The sequence below is a fragment of the Neospora caninum genome, chromosome X, assembly GCF_000208865.1.
Source record: "Neospora caninum Liverpool complete genome, chromosome X".
NCBI lineage: Eukaryota > Apicomplexa > Conoidasida > Eucoccidiorida > Sarcocystidae > Neospora > Neospora caninum.
The window spans coordinates 6308545-6329528 of NC_018396.1; the positions used below are offsets into that span (position 1 = coordinate 6308545).

The 20984-nt window shown below is 51.7% G+C and overlaps 2 protein-coding genes across 2 annotated transcripts; one reads left to right on the forward strand and one right to left on the reverse strand.

Annotated features, from left to right (window-relative positions):
* Positions 1–7092: 7092 nt before the first annotated feature.
* Positions 7093–8170, forward strand: NCLIV_052150 (conserved hypothetical protein; the record flags this gene model as incomplete). The annotated part of the gene is made up of 2 exons (XM_003884768.1): positions 7093–7161; positions 7610–8170. 2 exons carry the CDS (start codon positions 7093–7095, stop codon positions 8168–8170), a joined length of 630 nt encoding a protein of 209 aa, XP_003884817.1.
* Positions 8171–13578: 5408 nt separating this feature from the next.
* Positions 13579–19247, reverse strand: NCLIV_052160 (Serine/threonine protein phosphatase, related; the record flags this gene model as incomplete). The annotated part of the gene is made up of 10 exons (XM_003884769.1): positions 13579–13611; positions 14150–14230; positions 14629–14695; positions 15279–15361; positions 15642–15846; positions 16305–16533; positions 16832–16948; positions 17359–17455; positions 18101–18225; positions 18599–19247. The coding sequence occupies 10 exons, from the start codon at positions 19245–19247 to the stop codon at positions 13579–13581; spliced, it is 1686 nt and encodes a 561-aa protein (XP_003884818.1).
* Between the last annotated feature and the right edge of the window lie 1737 nt (positions 19248–20984).

Here is a 20984-nt window from a genome sequence, read left to right on the forward strand (position 1 = left end):
CCCTACTGCGATTACCTGCAGCCGAACGCGAAAAACGCGGTTGCAGCGAATGGACAAGTTCAACGAACTAAAAAATCGCCTCTCTCTCGATCGGCAGCACCTGATACAAGGAAAAGACACGGCCGTGAAAACTGTATGCGACACGGACTCGGGGAACCTGCTCTCTTCTAGCCCGCCAAAGACACGCGACTGCCGGGGTCTTGTGGTCAATGCGAAAAAAAGAAAGAAAAGGAGTGGACAGGGTTTTGGAAGGAAATATACTGGGCGTCCTTTAGGTTGCACGTTTTTCTACGCAGCGCGCAATTCCGTGGATTCGCGTTGGGGATTCCTCCCGAACCACCGCGCGGGTACGTCCCGATTGAAACGCTAGACAAGCTATGACGCGGTGCTACAGACACTTGTTTCCCCCGTCACGCTCAACGACCGGGAAGGGGCTGAAGAAGAACTGCCTCTTTCTTTGGCCAAAAACGGAAGAATATCGGAGATTAACGGTTGCTCTCGGCGGGAGCAACTGTTTCCCGCGTCGGTCGTCTTTGAGCAGGACAGTGGACCGCCGACACTCACCGCGCGGTCACAGGACAGAGGAAACGTGGGCAGTGGATGACCGGTTCCGCAGGAAAAAAGGACGGAAAGACAAGGAAGAGAAGAAATGTGTCTACAGGCGGAGGAAATAGTGACGAAAAAAACCGGACACTTCCTCTTTATATGTGGGAGGTCAGGATATATCGACGGCGGCTCCCGTGGTTCAAGGGCACACCGCGAACGCCCTACCGTACTACGACCCCGGGAAGACGTATTTCCCTTGACGTATGGCGAAGCAGAGAACGGCGAATTCGAAAAGACACCAAAGAATACGTCGATTGGGAAAGATTACTTGAGCATGTTTATGTAAATAGGGATGTGTCTCTGTACCTGAAAGGATGGAAGACTGACGAGGGTCTGACTGACGCAGAAAAGAAGTTCGGTCCGAGAACGATATCGAGACACGGCCAGGCCTCTCAATGCGCGCTCATGGAAGCTGGCCAGGACAGAACCGAGGCGGCCTCTCTAGACACGGCATCAAGACGATGATGGGGGGGTGACCAGCGATGAAAACCAACAAGCCGGAAAGCGCGTCTCCCGTTGACGGAGAAAACCCGAATGTTTTTCAACGAAAAGAAGTGTGGAACACCCGATTCAGGCTCAGTTTCCCGATACAGCCGAAAAGAGCAAGACGGGCGGCCGGCTGCGTCGGCGATGCAGAGCGACGGAAACGTTTGAAAATTGGGCAAGACACAGTCAGCTGCGTGGTGGCGGGTCTGATCAACGCTGTCGTCTTCATCGGCTCTACATGGAACACGCTCGAGACGAGGAAGAAGGGGCAAGAAAGGGAAAAGGCATCAGATTTGCACCGAAATATCTGCGAAAATGAGAGGATGGACAGGTAGAGAAAGTGGTAGTGGTAAAAATGGCTCTTTGTGCGAAGACGAAAGAAGTTAGGGCCTCTCCTCTTCAGAGAGGCGAAACCGAGGTCGGCAAGACAGAGCGTTCCTGCCTCAATCCGATGAAACAAACACTGGATGCTTGCGGGAGCCTCGGCGATCGACACTTGAGCGCCGAGCGCCGTTCCTCCCACCACTCCCTCTAGGAAGTGAGCTCCGCGGGGAAATCCGACTTCGAGGAGATATCGACACAAACAGGAAGAGGGAGCGAAAAGGGAAACACGCCCTCGCGGAGAACCCTTTCCACCAGAATCTGATTTCAGCAAGTGTGGTTCCGCGTTTTGCCGTCGGCGTAAACAGTGACGAGGGCCTCGAGACTGCGCTCAACAGTGAAGAAAAAGTCTGCCGCTAAAAAGTGTGAGCTTCGATGAATAGCAAACAGCGGGTCTAGTGTCGAACAATGCGTATTTTCCCCACATATGCAATACCTTCCAGCTCTGGACACGAAATTCCCGTTGTTTAGCCCAGGTTTCCCCAACTTTTTGGTTGTTTCGACTCAAAACACAAACGAAAGCAAGAATGAGCAACGCAAGACGCAAAATTATCGAGGCGAACCCCTCCAGTACTCTGGCGTGAGATCCAGGCAGAAATACATGATTCATCGCTTGGCTGCTCGCTGGGACAAGACCTGAAGAGAAGTCAAAGTTCCCGTGGCACGTTTCGGTTGCCACGCTGTTTTCCGTTACCACACAGAAACTGCAAGGCAGAAGCTAGATACTTCTTATTAACTGGCCTGTTGCCCAAACCCGGCAGTCTCGCTTCTGTCGCCTGTTTCTATTTTCCTTTGTTTTCTGGAGCTTTGTGTACTTTTGGAAACAAGAGAAAAGGCATCTCTTGGTCCCCCTCAGCTGCAAGCGTGAAACACAGCGGCTTAGACTGAGTCTATGACTTCATTCAGCTGGCCCGGCAGGAGTCGGCCCCTGATAGTGAGCCTGGGACACTTTCCCTTTCGCTTAGTCTACCATACCTTACAAAGTAAATTCGTCAAGTCGATGGAACCGAAGTGAAACATATCGTTCTCAACCTGTACAGAAAAGATGCGAATTCAGTTGTCTTTGGTGCAGTAGAGACGTCAATCGCGAACAGCTCTCAAGAAAAACGGAAGAACGCACGGGAATCCAGTGCCCTCGCTGGAAAATTGCACTTGGTCTCGTTCACCACACGCATTCTGGGTCATATCCCTCTCTGGTGGCGAAACCAAGGAAAATTCATACCGCACTGCTCCTGGCGCGCTGTATAGAAACGGTAAACTGTCGTTTCGGTTCGATCTGTGGGCGCCTGAATAGTGAAAGTGCCTCAAGTTCTTTCCGAGAGGGATAGGAAGATCATGGAGGTCGTCCTCCACTAATGGGGAAGCGTGACGAATGTCACACAACGTTTAGGTAAAGATTTGGACGCAGGCGTTGTGAAACAACACCCAGTTTTCCTTCTTCGCAGATAAGCACGTCGGGAAAAAGCACTGGGGACACCGTATTCCCAGTATACCACGACACGGCTAGCAGGGGCGCTTAACAAAGAAATTTCTTGACATCAACTTTCTTTCTTCGGAAAAGTAAGCAAAGAAAAGATGCTTTGCTCCATGGGTGCTTATCACAGAGGACGAAGTGCAAAATGCGTGTAGCATCACCGTGAATCAAGCGACTGCGGGGACTCGCGACACGATTAGTACAGTGCGCTTTCTACATCTCATACATGGAAGAGAATCCGAGAGAGGACGAATCAATGGAGATCAGCTGCAAGCAGTGCATTGCTATGCCTCTCTTTTTTAAAGGTACAGTGTCGGAGAAGACAGACACTCAATTTCCATTGCGAGACTGCGTGAGGCGTGCCCACACATCACTGTATACGTTTTCACTGCTGATGGGGCAGCCCTCGAAAACTCACACAATGTTACACAAAATGTACGAGTTCTGTGACCAGCTGTACAGAAAGAATGATGCGAGGCTGTTTAGGGTATGACAGCTCAGCACAGTCTGGGGAAGAATGCGACTGTAAGTCAGTTTTTATCCGCTGGAGACTTCCACATGGTAGCAAGCGAGCAGAAGAAGCAAAGGACCCCCGCAAACGCATAGCAATACGGATATGCAAGGACTGTTTTAGAACAAGAAAAACGTTTGTAGACCATCCCGGCTTTTCGGGCAAGCGACACAGAAGTCGCAAGAAAAGGGCGATTTCACGGAGGCCCACTAAAAGACGGGAGGCCTAGAGGGTGCAGGTAGCTGCTTAAGGAAGCTACACAGCGGTCACAAAAGACGAGAGGACGTTCTGCTGAAAGGAGATGAGACATAAACGGGTTTGAGAGAGTAATTGGTGTGAACAACTACGGATTACTGTTGTTCAGCGGTTTGTATCTACCAACACTTAACCTACATCAGAAGGGCACACAGCCCACAAAGCATTACAATTTTGAAAGCTGACCAAGGGGGGGCGGCAAAAGACGCATCAAGTGCTAACATTGTGGCGAGCATTATCACATCAGTTGAGCATCGATTCTCAAAGGAACAAGATTTAGGATTACTTTCCTGTGCCGCAGCCGGCAGTAGCTCGTACGACAAAAAACGTGGCAATCCAGGCTGTGAGCAGGAAAACAACACTCGCTTCTAACTCTAAGGCTTTCCGATGGATCTCGCTGGAAATATCAGAACCGACGTAAGACCTTAACCGATTGCGATTACTCATTGGAGGCGGGAGCACACAAGGATGACGGGGGGAAAACCGAAATCCGGGTCAAGTGTTTGTGAGAGGCAGAGCTAACATATCTACGTTTCTTGTACGAACCGGACACAACATAACATAGGATCGAGAGCCAGGTTTCCACAGCCTTCTGCTTGTCGCCATCGCGAGTCTCGCACTCGAATCAAGGGAAGCTACCTTTTCTCCCTCTTGGGTCAGGCGGGAGCCTGGTGGAAGAAGCAGCGCTCCTTTTGGCTGTTCCCGTGTGTTGCACACCGACCCACGCGGTAGGCGGAACCGATAGAAATCAGAGTCTGTGGATTCAGTTCCACGACACACAGTGCTGATATATCGACATTCTAACGGCGTCGATGCCCGGCTCGTCGGACCGGAGACTTGCGCGAGCATGAGGACTGAACACTCGTTCGTGTTGTTCCATACTAAAGCGAAAATGGTTGAGGTGAAGTGGACGGAAAAGCGAACTTTTGGGCACTGAAGTGAGAAAATAGGGTGCTTGTCGAGGACGAGAAGTGCAAAAGAGTGCAGGTCCATGCCGGAAGGAACAGGACTCCACCGTCCGCTCGGCGTATGTGCACACAGAAAACGGTGGTTGACCGGTTTCGTGTACTCGCAGTTATCCCTCAAAATCTCAAGGCCGAAAAAAGTGGAAGTTTTCTGCATTTGGTTACTTTTAAAGAAGGACGCCGTTCTCTCCTCCCCTGATACAAAAAGATCTCGTGAAAAAACGCAGACACGGGTGTTTCGTGATGCTCCCCCCCCACACGAGATCGAGTGCTTGTGGTGGTGGTGCCAGGCAATCCTGCCGTCGCTAATAGAGGCACGTGCGCTGTCTGTCCCCCCTTCGTTGGAAAAACCTCTCCGGAAGTGGGATGTGCCGACTCCTCTCCGAACTTTCCTTGTCTTCAGGGGAGGCTAATCGTAACCTGAATCGGAAGAGACGTAGGCGTTTCACCTGGACGCCGTTCCGCAAAATACGTACAGAAAAGCACATAAACCAGTTACATGTACTTCCGTTTATTTGTTTTCCTGGGTATCAGTCTGCAGAGTTGCGTCTTCTACCCTGTGTTTCCCCCCTCCAATCGAGAAAACAGAAAATGCATGAGGTAAATACATGCCGATTTTCGTGGAAACAAAAGTTTTCTGATGGCGATTCCTCTGGTTAGTGCTTGTTTTTACCGTTTGTCGTGCCTCCGGAATCATTCCTTCTCAGTGTACTCAATGCGGTATTCTTTGGTATAGCTTCCTTCCGAGTTCCCACGTTTTTCTGGTCGCTTTCTTGCAAAGAACTAGTTTACGACTTTTTTGTCCGCACCATTTTTAAAGGGATACCCTGTTGTTTTCAGGTCCGCTTTTGTGCGGAGGCAATTTTCGTTTTTTGCCTTCCACGGTGTACTCCCTTTCGACCGACGTCAAGTTATCCGTTCACATCTGTCGGTGCTTGCGGGTCCACATGACCGCAGGTACACACAAAATTTCAAAATTCGGTGCATGAGCCTTTGTTTTTGTGTGTCGAACTAGATACGTGTGTAGCTTGTACGATCCACACATATATTCCTGTACTGACATATGCATTGGTCATCCATATATACATGTATCAATAAACCGAGGCATGCGTACGTGTTCGTGTCAGCACCCGCACGCAGTACCAGTTTTTACCCCTTTGCCCCGTTCGTCTGTTTTCTTCGCACCTTTCCAGTAGTCTGGGGACCGCTTCCTCCCCCTGACGTCTGTTGAGAGACCGTTAAAGAGCAATTTTTTTCGCCCGTTGACCAGACACCCTCGAAGAAGTTTGAAGGCTACAGCTAACGATACCTAGCCTTCGTTTTATTTACGGTGCTTCTTTGTGGGGAAAGCTTCCGGTGGGAAGTCATGCTGGCAGAAACATCGGTATGAGAGACGAGGAAGGGGGGGGCAAGCAGTCCCATCTGCGCTGGGGCGGAAAGTACTCTTGTGAACTCGTACCTGTAGTCAACGTGCGCTGTTCTCTCTGCACGCAACACGATTCTTCGCCTGAAACCGACCGAGTTTGCTCCGTCAAAACGTCTCTTCACCGAGGTGTTCTTTGGTGGATAAACTGACTTCCCCTTCCCATACCACATCTAGTGGGTCTTTTGACGAGAGATTCTGGTTCCGGACTGAACCTTCCGGCGGTCTCGTGCAACTCATCAAGCCCTGGTATAGTGTCTGCTTTTTATTTGCGGCCTCTCCCCTCGTGTTTCTCCGCGTTCCCCCTCCCGGTTGTGTCACGGCGATTTCTCCAGCGTGACCGGGTACACACAAAGTGACCAAGCACCTGTATTGACACGAGCACAGGTGTTTCCCCGCCGTCTCTCGCAGCTGTCCGGCTCTTGTCCTCCTAGGTCTGGGAGGGACGGGGACTGGATTGTGGCGCCATCTTCCAAGTCGAACAGCCGCATTCTTACAGAAGATGGAATAGGTCGGAGGAACAGTTTATGCGGAGAGCCCGTGCTGGACTGGTGCGCATAGGCGGCTCTTAAAACTTGGAAGGGGTGGAGATACGGACATGTGCAGCGTCGACGCCAGACAAAGTCGGCAACTTCACGGGAGATTCCTCAACTTCTGGTGTGGCGGTCCCAGCGTTTCCGTTTAACCTCCCCTAGAAAGACGTCGACGACGCCGACTCTGCGCATACTCGAGATTCTTTCTTGTGCCTGGTCACACGAGTAGTAGTACTTACTGTTCTCCCCACAAACTTGAAGCCACAAAGATGAGGGCGCTACGGAGCAATTGGACCGGATCGCTTTATCCGATTCTTTTTCTTCTCTTCCTGACACTTTATGAGGCTCCTGTGCAGCGTCACGGTGAGTTCTCGCTGCAGTGTCTGTACGGAGCCGAAGGTGTTCCCGATGTGACCACAGTGGCAGATGTCCGGAGGTTCGTCCAGAACTTTCGCACGATGAAGCGAGTTATCCCTCACTACTATGCGTCGTTCACGCATAGAGGGGACATCATCTACTTCCTTGGGGTAAGTGAACTAACCGTAAAACTGGCCCGGAGAAAAAGCAAATTCATGTCTTTTGTCTCGACACGGAGTGATTCGTGACTGCATTCCTCGTCCCCCAGAGCTACCACTCAAACTTGAGAATTGCTCTGCGGACGTTGTGCGAATGACTGAAACGTCTCTTTCTTCAGGCGAATATGAAAAATGGAAAGCCTGCGTTGAGAACGCTTGCACATGGGGGGGGGGGGGGGGGTCAACTGCATTACCTAGCGGACTTCATTTAAACTGACAAGCATTTCACATCAGCAGGGAAAGGCCAAAGAAAGCTGCCGCTTCGCTGTCGTGAATTCGTGGATTGCAGCTTTTTTCAGATAGAAATGTGGACACGAGCAGGCGTGATGGCTGCGGTGAAAGCCGTAGAAACCCATTTTTGTCTCTGTATGTGTCGACTCACTCTCGTGCGTGTTTGCAGCTGAATGACATTGATGTTCCCGTGCTGGAGGCGAACAAGAGACTGACACAGCGGGATATGGAACAGCACTTACACTTTGTACGGCAAATTGTGTGGGACTGTATTGTCTCTTTCGACGAGGACCCGCTCATGTACATGGTGGTGGACTTGCGCGGCCTTCAGGTGATGAACGCCTGGACAAAGAAGAACAGAATACTTACACAACTTCTTCGATCCATTCGCGACCGTACGTTCACCAAGCGTTTCCATCGTGTCCAGGTCGCCGCCATTTCAGACAACCGTGTGGCTCGGACAATTGTGGAGATGAAGCGTCACAAGTTTCCACCAGGAACCGATGTTCAGGTGTATTCTTCTTTCGATGCTTTTATCAATGAAAACAAACACATTACCAGGGATGTGCTTCCCAAATCCCACGGCGGGTCGTCCGATCTGAATCTTCCTAACGAAGGGCTAGAGTACATGATCTCATTCTTCGTGGAAGAAATCCTTGCCCGCCAACCGGAAGCACTTTACGAGTGCTCGGAGGCTCGCGGGGGAAAGTCTTCAAAACTGGAAAATTAACACATGACATGCATGAGCGGGTCGCCGGTGAAAGGATTTCGTTCTGAATTCTTTTGGCAGCGCTGTGGCGCTTTGAGGCCCCACGAGTGCATCACATGATTCGAAATGTCGGGTCGAGACAATGGCTGCCACTTCGTAGTCAGTAACCGTGACGCGTTTTGCCAAAAGGAACCCTGTAAAGTAGGATAAAGTAGGATACGGGGCTGGCGATCAAATCGTGATTTTCCGATGAATGGACTTCTGTCGGTTCTGTCAATCTCGAATTGTGATCTAGTAGGGGAAAGCCGCTCTGGGCCAGTGTGTCGATGTGATCTCCAGAATCGCTCTTCGGTATTCAGAAAATGGGGGAAGAAGCGTAAGGGCGTACGGGTGGGTGCCGTACAGGCAGGCCGGCGGGGGATGCCTTCGAAAACACTGGTGGACCAGGCATTGCAACTGGGGATGGCGAGGTCGCTGGAGTGGTGAATGGATCCAGCCGTCTGTCGGTGGTAGCGGAAGCTAGTGATGAGATAGTCGAGGTATGACATGCTGTAGAGGCTACCAGATGAATAGTAGTGAAGAGTATGGAACGCATTTGGTGGTCCACATGTGTTGGGAAGCGACTCTGGATTTTGTAGCAACCAACTCAGGGCTCCGTCGATGCGGCTGTTGTTGGTTATACTTCAATGTGCACAAGCTTCCACTAGGGGCATGATGATTCCGCTACACAGGTAGCAAGGAGCGGAACCGAGAAGGAATCAGTTTTCTCTCTTCTCAGGAACATTGTGTTTTTTAGAGGCGAGGCGTCGTGCACGAAGGGATGTGGGAGGAAGGGTCGGGCTGATACGCGTTTCTCTGCTCATTGCTGGGTACGCCCCTGCTGAGAGCGAGATAGACGCCCTGAATTTTTGTGTAGGCTACCAGATTAGACTGGTGGTGCCACATACATCCGGACAGGATTGGTACGTCCGAACTCTCGTGGTGTACCCGGATAATAGATTTTGCCTCGTAGGCAAAACTTACCGATGAAATACCGTTTCCAGATTAGGGGGTAAACAAGCTTTTTTGATGTGCTGGGAACCAGCCGTTGAGTATGCGGTGTACAGAGAGAGACCTTAATCTTATTTTTGTTGTTTTATGTGTGTGCATCATACGTTGTTTCATGCGCACGGGCGTTCCAATAATGCATTTCCGCAAAAGGAAAGCTTCAACAGGGCTCCGGCTTCCGTAGCGCAGCTGCATGTAGCGGGATTGTTGTGCGCCCACGCTGCGTTGTGCTGGTACTCACAGGATGGAGGGCACGGCAGCTGGCGCATGAATCACTGCTGCTGCTTTTTAGCGCGGCTGTGTGGTGTCTGTTGTTTGAAAACGGGAAAATGTTCTTCGGAACTATGTGGAGACATTGTGTGTTGCGCCGTACGACGATGATGTTGGTCTGCATCTGATCCCGTCTTCTCACGAAGCTGACTTTAAAAGTCTGTGTCCTACAGTGTTGACGTCCCATATTTTGGAGGCAACAGCAGTTATCTTGGTTTCGCAAAGGCGGAGTCTGCTCGTGTGACAGCAAGAAGTTAACCAGTGCATTATTGTAGTAGATTGCAGTTTGTTATCACTTCGTACAGCTGTTCTGTGCAAGAGAATAGCGGCGTCTCGATCGGAAATGAGCAATGTGAATCATATGCACTGTAGAACGAGTTCTATCAACTATTCGCAACAGGCTGGCAGTAATGGCAGCGTGGTCTTCGCTTCAAAGTGGTTAAGACGGATTTCCTATGCAGGATGACACCACGTATCTCGCAACATTACGGAAATTGCCGAACTGAAAGTGCGCCAACAATGAACGGAAGTCAAGTGTGCGAAGACTAAAAGGAACATTGGAGTCGGCCAGAGCAATACGCACCGCACTGGCTATCATAAGCGCGGCACTCCGCCGGTTCCTTCTTGCCAAAGCTTCTCGTTTGCCTTGGAGCAGTCATGGTTTCCCCCCCCGTAACAGCCTGTTGACAAACCGGCGAACACGCGGAAACCGCCAGAAGCTTGCTGGCTCCCACATAAGGGGCACGTGCCCATACCGGTAGGGATTTTGCAGCGCCCTCACGAGACTCCTGTTAACCGAATCACTGATGCCGCTGAGCTCACCACTTTTTTCCGGCTTCCAGAATCAAACAGCATCGCCAGCTTTACCGGAGAAGCTGTTGCCATTGTAGTCCTCTTGTAATAGAGCGACGGTGCGTACATAAGCTTGCCAAAAACCATAGCTGTTTTGAAACCCATCGGGAACTACGAGCAAAGGAAGATAGCCAACGTCGCCTTTGCTGTTGGCGCACAAGGTCCATCCGCCATTCTGTTTCCGTTGTGCTGAAGGTATGCATGGCGGGAAGAGACAGCGTCGCAGCCTTATGAGGAGGCAAAAAATGATAAGTTCTTCATTCTTTTCCACAGTCAAGCAGTGACTATCCTGAAGCCTGTAAGGCGGAACTGCCTTTGCTGCGCACTTCTAAGCAAAGAAACTACAACAACTGTTCATCATGCGACTGTGTTTGTGTGATTACCTTGGTGGTCCAGAGCTCTAGCTCTTCTAGCCGATGTGGAACAATCTGCCGATTTGTGACACTTTTTAAAGAGACAGCGTGGTCTGGGTGACTAACTCGCTACTGTCGGAGACCAGACTGTCTGCGAGGGCTTCTGTGGGAAAGACATGCCACGAAATGAGTGTGTCTTCAGCACACTGTTCTCCGCTAGCCCAGTTTTGGTGCCATGATCGTATTCAGAGATCGTCCTACTCGCTTGTTTCCCGGAGAATATTCAAGGTCGGTGATAAAAGATGGCCGACCTGTTTCTTGAGTGGTCATATCATCAGTTGGCGTCGGGCAGCAGGCCTGGCACTTCGGCGAACCAGGTGACCCCAGAAGTTTTGTATTTTTTCTGAACTGTCTGTATAACCTCCCATCGCATCCTCTAGTGGAGATTCAAAAGCGGGGAGCGCAGGCGCCTGTCTCACCAGATCATGACAGGTAGGCACGGCTGGGAAATCTGCTAGACTGAGGAGCGGTGCAGACCGCAGAGCTACTTCATTAGTTTCAGACAGATCCTCGACGTTGGCCGTTTGACCTGGACCAGGCACTCGGGGAGATTCTTGAGAGGTGAAGAGCCTGGACGGTCTGGACAGCTAAAGGAGTATCGCATGTTGTAAATCGATAACCACATGTCTCTAATAGGCCTTACCAGTTCTTGAAAACGTGCACAGGTCGAGTACCACACAAAACGCTTCGTGGGAAAGTGGGAGATCCCGACGTGATACAGGACCCCTCGGAGTCGTTCACACAACAAGGTGATGATGCAGGTAACGTCTTTTGGCAGTTTATCCGGGTACCATGCGAATGACGCATCCGTTGATACAGGAATAAAGCCTGAGAGGAACGGTTCCACAACGTGTTGTTACCTTTGCACGAAAGTGGCGTACTGATATTGGCTGATTGGAGGCCTGCCTACAACCCTGTCGGTCGAAGGGGGAGAAGACCCGTAGGCACTTTGCATGGAAGCAATTGCCTCCTTGTGTCCGTAGAGGTCGAGCACTAGTCTGTTGCAGGTGTTTGAAACCTGTACGAGATTACATAATGAAACGATGATGATCTAACCTTTCCCGCGGTAGAGAGACATTTCATTTATTCCAGAGTGGCCGATTGACGTCTTCGAAGATGTGTAAGTAGGGAGCGGTGTTGCTCATTTGCTCCCGCCGATAGTGATGTTTGCTGTTATATCCTGCTCCCCAACATTTTTTGGCAATTAAATCGTATAATGGGATCGTGTCCTCTTGTGACGTGCACTCCCATCCGTGCCCCTGTTTTTAAATGCCATATGACTGAACAAACCCGAATCAACAATGTATCGCCCGTCGAGCTTGATATCAACGTGACAATCACGACTGACAATGCAGGAAGCAGCTTCACTTTCAGGGGGAACGCATGTTCTTTCCTCTTACATAGATAATCGGATCTCCTCCGTTGAGGGGAGAGTTGAACTGCAGGTGACATCTAAGCAAATAGCACATGATACAGTAGCTTTTGCCACAGGACCGTTGAACACGAAAACCGCAGGTCGAGTTCAAGCTATGTGTGTCGTTATTGTAGGGTGCCATAAGTGTACGTACACCAGAATAATGGAGACTGAACCACCGATGGCACATCGAGTGATTGTGCGCGGGGGAAAAGACGGCACCTTGAACACAATACCGACGGCCATGACAGTTGGAAAATTTTGGTAGTTTTTTACTGGTGGAGTTCGTTGTACGTACGACGAGGAGGGCCGGATGCCCAATGCGTGGCCGGAACATGAACTTGCACCACTCATATGGGGAAAATCGTCGAAACACTGTCAAACTACAGATGAGCAAGGTGCAACGATTGCTTCACCGAGTTGCTCGTTTCGAATAAGATTCAGGTGGGTTCCCTGTGTTAACCAAGTGTGTAAATGAGGTGCCGGAAAAGCTCGGTGATAGCTGAGTGGAATGCACATTGCCCGTTGGCAGTCCGACAATTTTAGTCGAAAAAACTTCAGCTGATGAATGCCACAAAAACGAGGAACAACGTTAAAACTTCGTTCTTTGGTCTTGGGGACGCCCGAGAGGTGCCATCTACCGCCTTCATTCTTAAGCAACGAATAATCTACGGTGGCTCCCATTTATCCATGTGCGCTTCTGATTGGCCTGTATCCAGATTCATTTTTCGACATCGATGTACTAACGCATTCATCACCATGACCATACGCCTTTTTGAACCAAACGGTCCGGCACGAGTTTTACGACTTGTGGGCATATTACGCCGTGTCACGTTCGCTTGTATTGTGCCGGAAGAAACAAACATACAAACGGGTCCCGATGACTGATTTGAGACAGCTGGTGGCTAACAGTGTGTACGCTTCAAACCCTCGATCTGCCCGCATGGCGTGGACGAGTTGCTGACGCGGATGCATTTCAGTTCTCCATTTTAACAGGCTGACTTTGAACCGGGAGACAATATGGTTCGTTCAGGAAAAAGACTGCCAACGGACATTGTCGCGATACTGCACCTCCGTGAAAATCCTATCTCGTATTCGTACCACACGCATCAACATGATCAACACGCGCCACTCACATCATGGAATCTACGAATTTGTACAAGGGCGTTCGTAGACCTTTCCCGTGGTAACACAAGAAAATCAAAACCTGATGATCCCTTCTTCCTTAACCACAGGAAGCGACCGTATGCGCGTGCTGAGATGTCATACTTCAGCTGAATACCAGAATGTTTCTTTGCAGGATCCATTCACATCAGGGAAGCTGCGCCAGGCCACGCGCACTCGGCTTTGTCGCACCCCGAGACTCGACCCGGCGAAGAGAGAACAACGTTGTGGAGTAGGCAGCCGAACGAACAAGGTTGCAGCCAAAACTTCTACAGGAAATAATCGGGAAGCGAGCGCACTTGCTGGAGGAGCCGCAAGAAACAAAACACATGAAAAACCAGGCGCTTTGCAACAGCCGATTGCTCGCTTCAGGCATTCGTTGATGGAATTCATAATCAAGCCTCCCTTTCAATCTCTTGCTGCTAAGGCTGAGAGGTGGAGAGGGATCAACGTGCGGCGGAATAATGATATCAGAGCAGAGAAGCAAAAACGTTCACAGACAACTTTCACGATCGATCGCGAGATCTGAGCCTCACAGGACCGACTCTGGGTCCCGTCACAACCCACACAAAGAAAAGCAGCCTGGGGTTATATTCACGACATGGGCGCCACAGATTGCGCGCTGCGCCCTCTGTGTTCGTGAACACAACACCTACACAAGTTGGGAGGCATTCCATCAAATAATTAGGGCACTCTGCACTCTGTCCCTCTCCGTGGCCAATCGCCTTAATGACTCTGCAGTTAATGTGTCCATATAGGGACCTTTTTGCATGTTATGCGAAACCCCAGAATCTAACCGCAACAGAACTGGGGGCAAGCAGCAGCGCTTCTCTCCCTTACCTGAGGCTCTCCACGTTCCGGCGCCTGACCGAATTTAACAAATGATCGCTCCAAGTCATCGTTGACAATCATAAGGGACGCCTGCGGCCAGAATAGACACACAAATTGTGGACACATGTCGACTGTTTCCAAGAGACACGGGAAATTACACTCCTTCCAAGTCTGAGATATGGGATTCCGTCCGTTCCCCGAGGGAGCGAGATCTGATCCGCTCGTGTCCCCGAGAAAAATCGTCCAGGGAGGCACCATTTTTTATCCCCCGAACTGATGCACTCAGCTCAGATTCTATGCTGAGTTACCATGCGACCAAACGTTTGTTTATCCCACCGACGAGCTTTTTGATGCTCCTCGTTGCACAGGGGGATAAAGGAAGTGCCCATGGAGAGGGGGATGAAGAAAAGAAAGGAAGACAAGAGAGAGACCGACATGAGAATGGTACGTTCGAGAAGAAAGGTGCCGCGCCCCTACAGAATCCGCACCTGGTTGCCACAGCGGTAGCAGTAATTCGGAGCGCTGAAAACCGTGCACACTTTCTCGTTGTGGCACCTGAAACACCAGTACGCATCAACAGCTAGGGAAAATAAAATTACATGGCGTCCATTCCATTTGCTTGCCAAGTCCTGTATCTGGATCCCGTCTAGACTTCTTCTGTTTTGTAAATGTTGGGTCTCGGACTGTTGAACAGACAGATAGCAGAACTGTTTCCTGTCGGTTTCCATAGCCGTGAGAACGCTTGCGTGGGTTTGTGGAAAACTGCGGAACCTGGTCTACGAACCGAGACGGTAGCTGTCCCCTTCGCTTCTGGAGAAAACTTGTCCACAAGTCGCAAGTAGCCTGAAGCAGACTGGCGAGGTATCCATACAGCAGGCGTGGACGCAGGCGAAACAGAGCTTCTGCTCGACAGGAACCGCAAGAGTAACAAACCAAGCTCGACGACAGGCCTCGAGCCTTCATGTTCGCTGTGGGGCTCTACAGGCGGCTCAAGAAAAAGAACCCATCACCACGTCAGCTTCGTCGCAGCATGAAGCGGCGCCGAAGCAGCATGCGCGAAGGAACAAACTACGATTTTGTGTCTCTCCGTCGCTCAACAAACGCGACGATCGCCGATGGTTTGTTCGATATCCCTCACCACTGGTACCCATCCTGCGCCAGCTGATGGGCGCGGCAGATGCAACCAACTCCGTTGAGGTGGAGAAACTGCTCCGTCACAGTCTGCCGCGAAAGCACACCAGACACACAGAGTACAGAACCCGCACTGACGCAAGTCGAGAACGAGGGAGACAGCTAACTGCACGTCTCCGGCTTTCAGTGAGAGGAGCGGATCTCCTAAGTTTCCGGTTTCAACGGACACACGTTCTGAACCACACAAAGAACTTGAGTTCAATCGGAACTCCAGAAAGAACTCCCTACCTTGGCGAGGTTGGAACATGAAATGAACAAAACAGACAGCTTACGATCCTGCTCTCACAAACCTATCGGCTCGCCGACTTACCGGACCCCAGAGCATCCCAGCGCCTCTGCTACTTGGAGCCCAGCCGTCTTCGTCAAGGCCTCCTCCCAGGGGATCGCCAGCGGTGACTGCCGAGACACCTCCAGGTGCGTCTGTCTGAGGAAGATCCGAGAGAAACATCGCGCTGTCATACGGGTCTGACCACAGCAGGTCGCACATCCCTCCCTCTTGCGGAGGCTCCTGGAACCTGCAAACACAGGCAGCACCGCCCGCAAGACTGCTGACGTTGGACTACAGGCCGTCATGAGAGTGCTGGGACGCACAGACAGACGTTTCCCTATTCCTCCTCTTTTTCCCGAGCAGACTCGACGCACACACAGAAGAGTAAAACGGTGCCCGGCCTCGCTTTCATGCAGACAACCCGCTGCAACCCACGCCGCACTTCCGTGGAAACGACCTGTATACTCAGCTTACTCGCAACACATGCGTAGAGACATAAACACTCTGGAGCAGACCTCTTCATGGCTTGTCGCGCCACAAAATGCGTGAGTGGTTTTGTTGTGCATGCACATACACGCACACCCAGACAGGCATCTCTGCACATAAATGGGAGTATACACGTCCTTGTCGCTTCTTGCCCAATACGTGTCTCTCCGTGTCCACAGGTGGAACGCCTCCACCTGCCATGGAAGCGGAGAAACTCACCGGTCAACTGCTTGAATGGCGTCAATGGTCATGAGATGCTTGCTGAGGCCGCCGTGGTCACAGAAGCATTCGGAGCCAATTGCAGCAGTGAGAGGAAGATAATCGAAGGCTTCAGTTAAGGCGGTCCAGACAGCGTTGAAGCCGTCTCCGTATTTTCGCGCACATTCGTCGTAGAAACCATAAACTTGAGTGATGCCTCGGCTTTCGTGGTTTCCTCGCAGCAGAAACACTGCAGACACGTGGAACAGCGCAACGACGCATCACCCTTTTCCAGACTGGATCCCTGCTCAGTCCCTCGGGGCCAGTCGCCAGGCAAGACTTCTCAGGTCACGCGGCGAGACCCGTGACAGCTGTGACTCTCAGCAGCGCAGAGCTTCAGTGGGTGTGCAAAATTCACAGGGTGGTGAATACGCGACCGTGAAGATATACTTCTGGACAAGACTATACACATGTACGGACACATACATCTCCGTGTCAGCTACACACGAACACACGCGAGCAGAGACCGCCGTCGTTGGTCTACTTACTCTTTCTTGGATAGAGGACCTTGAACGCCGCCATCAGACAAAATACTTCAACCGAGTAGAAGCCTCTGTCTACATAGTCGCCCAAGAACAAGTACGACGTGTTTGGAGGCTTGCCTCCTGCAACCGCAGTTCCACACGCACCTTGTCGAAAAAATGTTCGCCACATGCGTTCAGATGTCACTTGCATCGGAATACAGGAACAAAACGAGACGCTGCAAAGTGCCTTCTGTGTGCTGAATGGAAGCACGCGTCAGCTCAGTGCCAGTAACCCAGCCGTTGCTACCAGCCTGTCAGACGTTAAGTGCATGAAGAGGAAACCGGCCAAACAGGGCTACCGTGCATCGCAGGACGCACGTCGCAGAGAACCGTTCGTGTAGGTCTAAAGTCACCCCTTTCCAGACGTCCACTGGCCATTGGAATAAGAGAACTGGATTTGCGCCTGACGGCCAAGGTAAGCGACGTGGTGCATTTGCTACCAGCTGTTTCTCCAGCCATCTGTGTCAAGGAGCTGATCTGCGTTGCCCTACCGACTCGGAAAAGCTCCAGCAGGTCGTAGAACTGGCCGTGAATGTCTCCAGCGACTGTCACTGGAGTTGGGACGCTGACGCAGTTCGGTTCGGATTTCTGAGGCAGCAACACACGAGAGAGGAACCCTTGACTTCATTGCCGCCATCGATACCGCCGCCTGCAGGGGACCGCACGAACCCTATACATTTCGGTGGCTTGTGCGTTACCGTGCACACCACGAGGTTCACACATCGCTCACCTATCTCCCTCACGTGTCAAACTGGACCTGAAAAGACTCTCGTCAGGCTTCTGACCTGTTCAATGCTGAAACTCTAGCAGACCCCCCTCAGAACGCGTGTCGGAAATGCGGAGAGCAGGAAAGAACACGATTCGGCAACAGTCGTGCTCGGCCGTTGTCAGCGATATGACGCAAAATTCCCGCCCGGATGCTCGACTCCGAAGAACTCTCCACAAATCACTAAAAAACAGAAACGCCATAGAAAGGAACTGTCGACGCAATACGGAACGCTCGTTTCCAACAGTGAACGTGTTTGTTACAAGGAAACCGCCCCTCTCTCTCTCTTCCTACGTACAGTAGACGTACCTATCCGTGCACATGCGATTCTAAACACACCAACAGGGCGGCTACATCTCTAAATCTAGAAAACACTAGGGGGAACTGTAACGCCGATAGCCTCATGCAACTACGTAAATACCCAGCACTGGCGGCGATCCTCGAACAGTTTTCCTCCGGCGACTTACCAGGGTGTCCTTCAAAAGTTCACACAGGAGTAACACCTCTTCCCTCCGAAGAGGCTGACATCGAAGAAGCTGTTCCACCCAGGCGTGCAGGTCGTTTTTCCGCCGTCTGTGAAGCTGAACCTCCCCTGCAAAACACGCGAAAAACAAAACTCAGGCGGACTCGCCCCATTGGCCGATTCGCGTTTCGTGTTTCACGGCATCAACGTAAAAACTTGACGCAAATGGCGCTCAGTGGTTCACGCCGTCTGCCACAGGCCAATTCATCGTTTTACTTGGCACCCGCCAGGAAGTTGCTGGACGTACACCAGCAGCCATTCGCCCCAACCGATGTTCCCTGAAGTGCGTCTCCGAATTGACAGATGCACTTGCTCTACACCGAAACCTTTTGGACTCTTTGGAGAGACGTCGCATGCGAACACCCTCGTAGAAGCGGTGTGTGCGTCGCCATTCGGGCGTCCCCGATCGCCCGCCAACGCAGCAGCTTCGCGACAGACCTACCGGCATGAGGAAACTCCTTTCCATATTTCTTCCCATGGGCCTGGTCCAGATCTATCTCAAGGAGCTTGGCTCCGCTGCGACGCTGATTCATAGAATCCTTGCCAGCCGCAGCGTCGCCGCTGTGCTCCAGGGCTTCCCTCGATTTGCCGAAATCGCTCCACCCACTGTCATCCTTTAGACCGCTTTTTAAGGAGCCATGAGTCAGGTCGCCACTGCATGCGCGAAAGTCCCTGCCATCTCGCAGAGAGGACGCGGCAACGCGAATTGAGGACGCTCCCGTGGAGGCGCTGCTTTCGTCTGCAGCGCCGGACACTGGCCGGGCTCTGGTACCTGTTTTCTGTCTTTCTCCCAAGAGCTGTCCATCCTCATGGCCTTCCGTCGCTTCGTGAGGCGGGGCTCTTCGTTTATCGCCACGAGGCGATTTCCAATCGTCCGAGTCCGCGTCATCACCGTCGCACTGCCCAGTCGAGGAGTCCTCCCCATGTTGCTGACGCTTCCGAAGTTGATGCTGCTGCCTCACGTTGAACGAACGATCTTCTATCTCCTCGACACGTCGCATTGCGGCGGCGGAGAGGAGACCTCCTGTGGGCCCAGACATGTGTGCCTCCAGGCCGCCCTGACGGGGCACCTCCATTGCGCTGTCTTCCATCGTACAGCTGTGCCCGTCAAAACCCAGGTTTTTGTGCGGCTAGAAAGCGAAGCTAATCACGTCTGAGATTATTCAGGGTGTCCCTTGAACTCCAGAGCTTGCTCGAGGACGATCGAAACAGACGAGAAACCGGAGACCAACGAGCAGATTCGCATGCTTTCTGATTGACGGCGGAAAACGCGCAGCAAGGAAAGCCGAAACCGACCCCAATACTCAAACCACGGCCTCGTGCGTGGCCAGCTCTGCAACCCTATGGGCTATTGTGGAGAGAACCGGAATAACAAAGCCGTTCCCTTGGGGGAGTGTGGACCACAAAACGACGTGCCTACGCTAGCCGTCGCTGGCCGGGTCTCGCTCCACGGAAAAGAACGGTGTCCTTCCTGACGGTCCGTTCTCTTCTCTAGCCTGATGTATCATCGAAAAGAAGAGTCTGCTTTTAGAACTTGTAGGGTTCCAAATATGTGCAAAAAGCCGGGACCGCGACTGGCGCCTTGCGGAAACTTCTGCGGTTCACGCTGAACAAGCTGCACGAGCCCAGCCCTTCTTCGACAAAATGCAACCGCCAGCATACAACCCTCGTTTTGCCGGGGATCGCGTGCGTTCACAAGGGGGTTCGATGGGGAGCAAAGTCTCTTTAAAGAGGGAGGAAGGAGGAGCTCAACAGAAAAGGTCACCCGTAACAGCCAACAGCAGTGGCCAAGAAATTGAGATCACGGTGTGGCAGAGTTCTTACTTTCTGTCATCCAGAGAGCCGTAAGGCACGACGCGAAGACACGTGGTTGCAGATTCAAGAAATGGCGAAAAACCGCCAGGAAGTGAAAAAAATCGACACCGGAGGCGGATACTGTCTTATCACGGACGTGCGCATCTACCACAGTTGTTGCACAAACCCCCTGAGAAAAGCTCGCCTCTCCACAGACGTCGACGAATGAGAAACCATGCTCTAATACGCCTGTAAAGGATTGTGTGTACATGCGAGTAAAAAACGCCAACAGCCTAAAGGCAACCACAAAGGAAATGCAACAATAGCAAACGACGAGATGGGAGCAGAACAGCGAGATTTTCTTCGGTTCTTGCGATCCACCTTCAACAAAATCGCACCCTTCATGTGACAGAGCAGACAGCGCGCACAGCATGCCACCCGAGCGATTGGCAAAAAACACACGGCAAGGGTACCGAGCAAAACCATTGATATCTCCTTTTCGGAGGCACCCTGAACAAACCGAGGCGTAAAGTCACAAGGTCTCTTGTGTACGAGGATGGAACAGAAACTTTTTCTTGATGTGGCAGCCATTTCTCGGCACAACTCCGCGTCGCTGTCGTGGTGGGTATCTTCAGTGAAAGACAGATAGAACCAGCAATCTCCCCTGCGTTTCACGCTGGCTTACCAGCAGTACCGGCAGGTTCGAAGGAAGTTCGTCTCGCCTCAAAAAGGCTCTGTGACTTTATTGGAGCACCCGGAGCGAAAGCACTCCTACTGAATTACTGGACCCGACTGATCGTTATCCGCACATCGCTCCGCTGAGTTAGGGGTTCTGTGCCTAATAGAGCACCGCTGTCTCCATACCCGTGCCCTCCACCAGGCAAAAGCGGCGCTAGCCTCCTCTAACTCAACGTCTAAGACGCCTCGCATGTTGCCTCCTTGTGAACTTGATGCAACGGGCGGCGTCACCTAGCATTTGCGAGTAACAGTGCCGAAACGGATTCACTTGCCAGAGTGCCGTACGCGTGCACGCC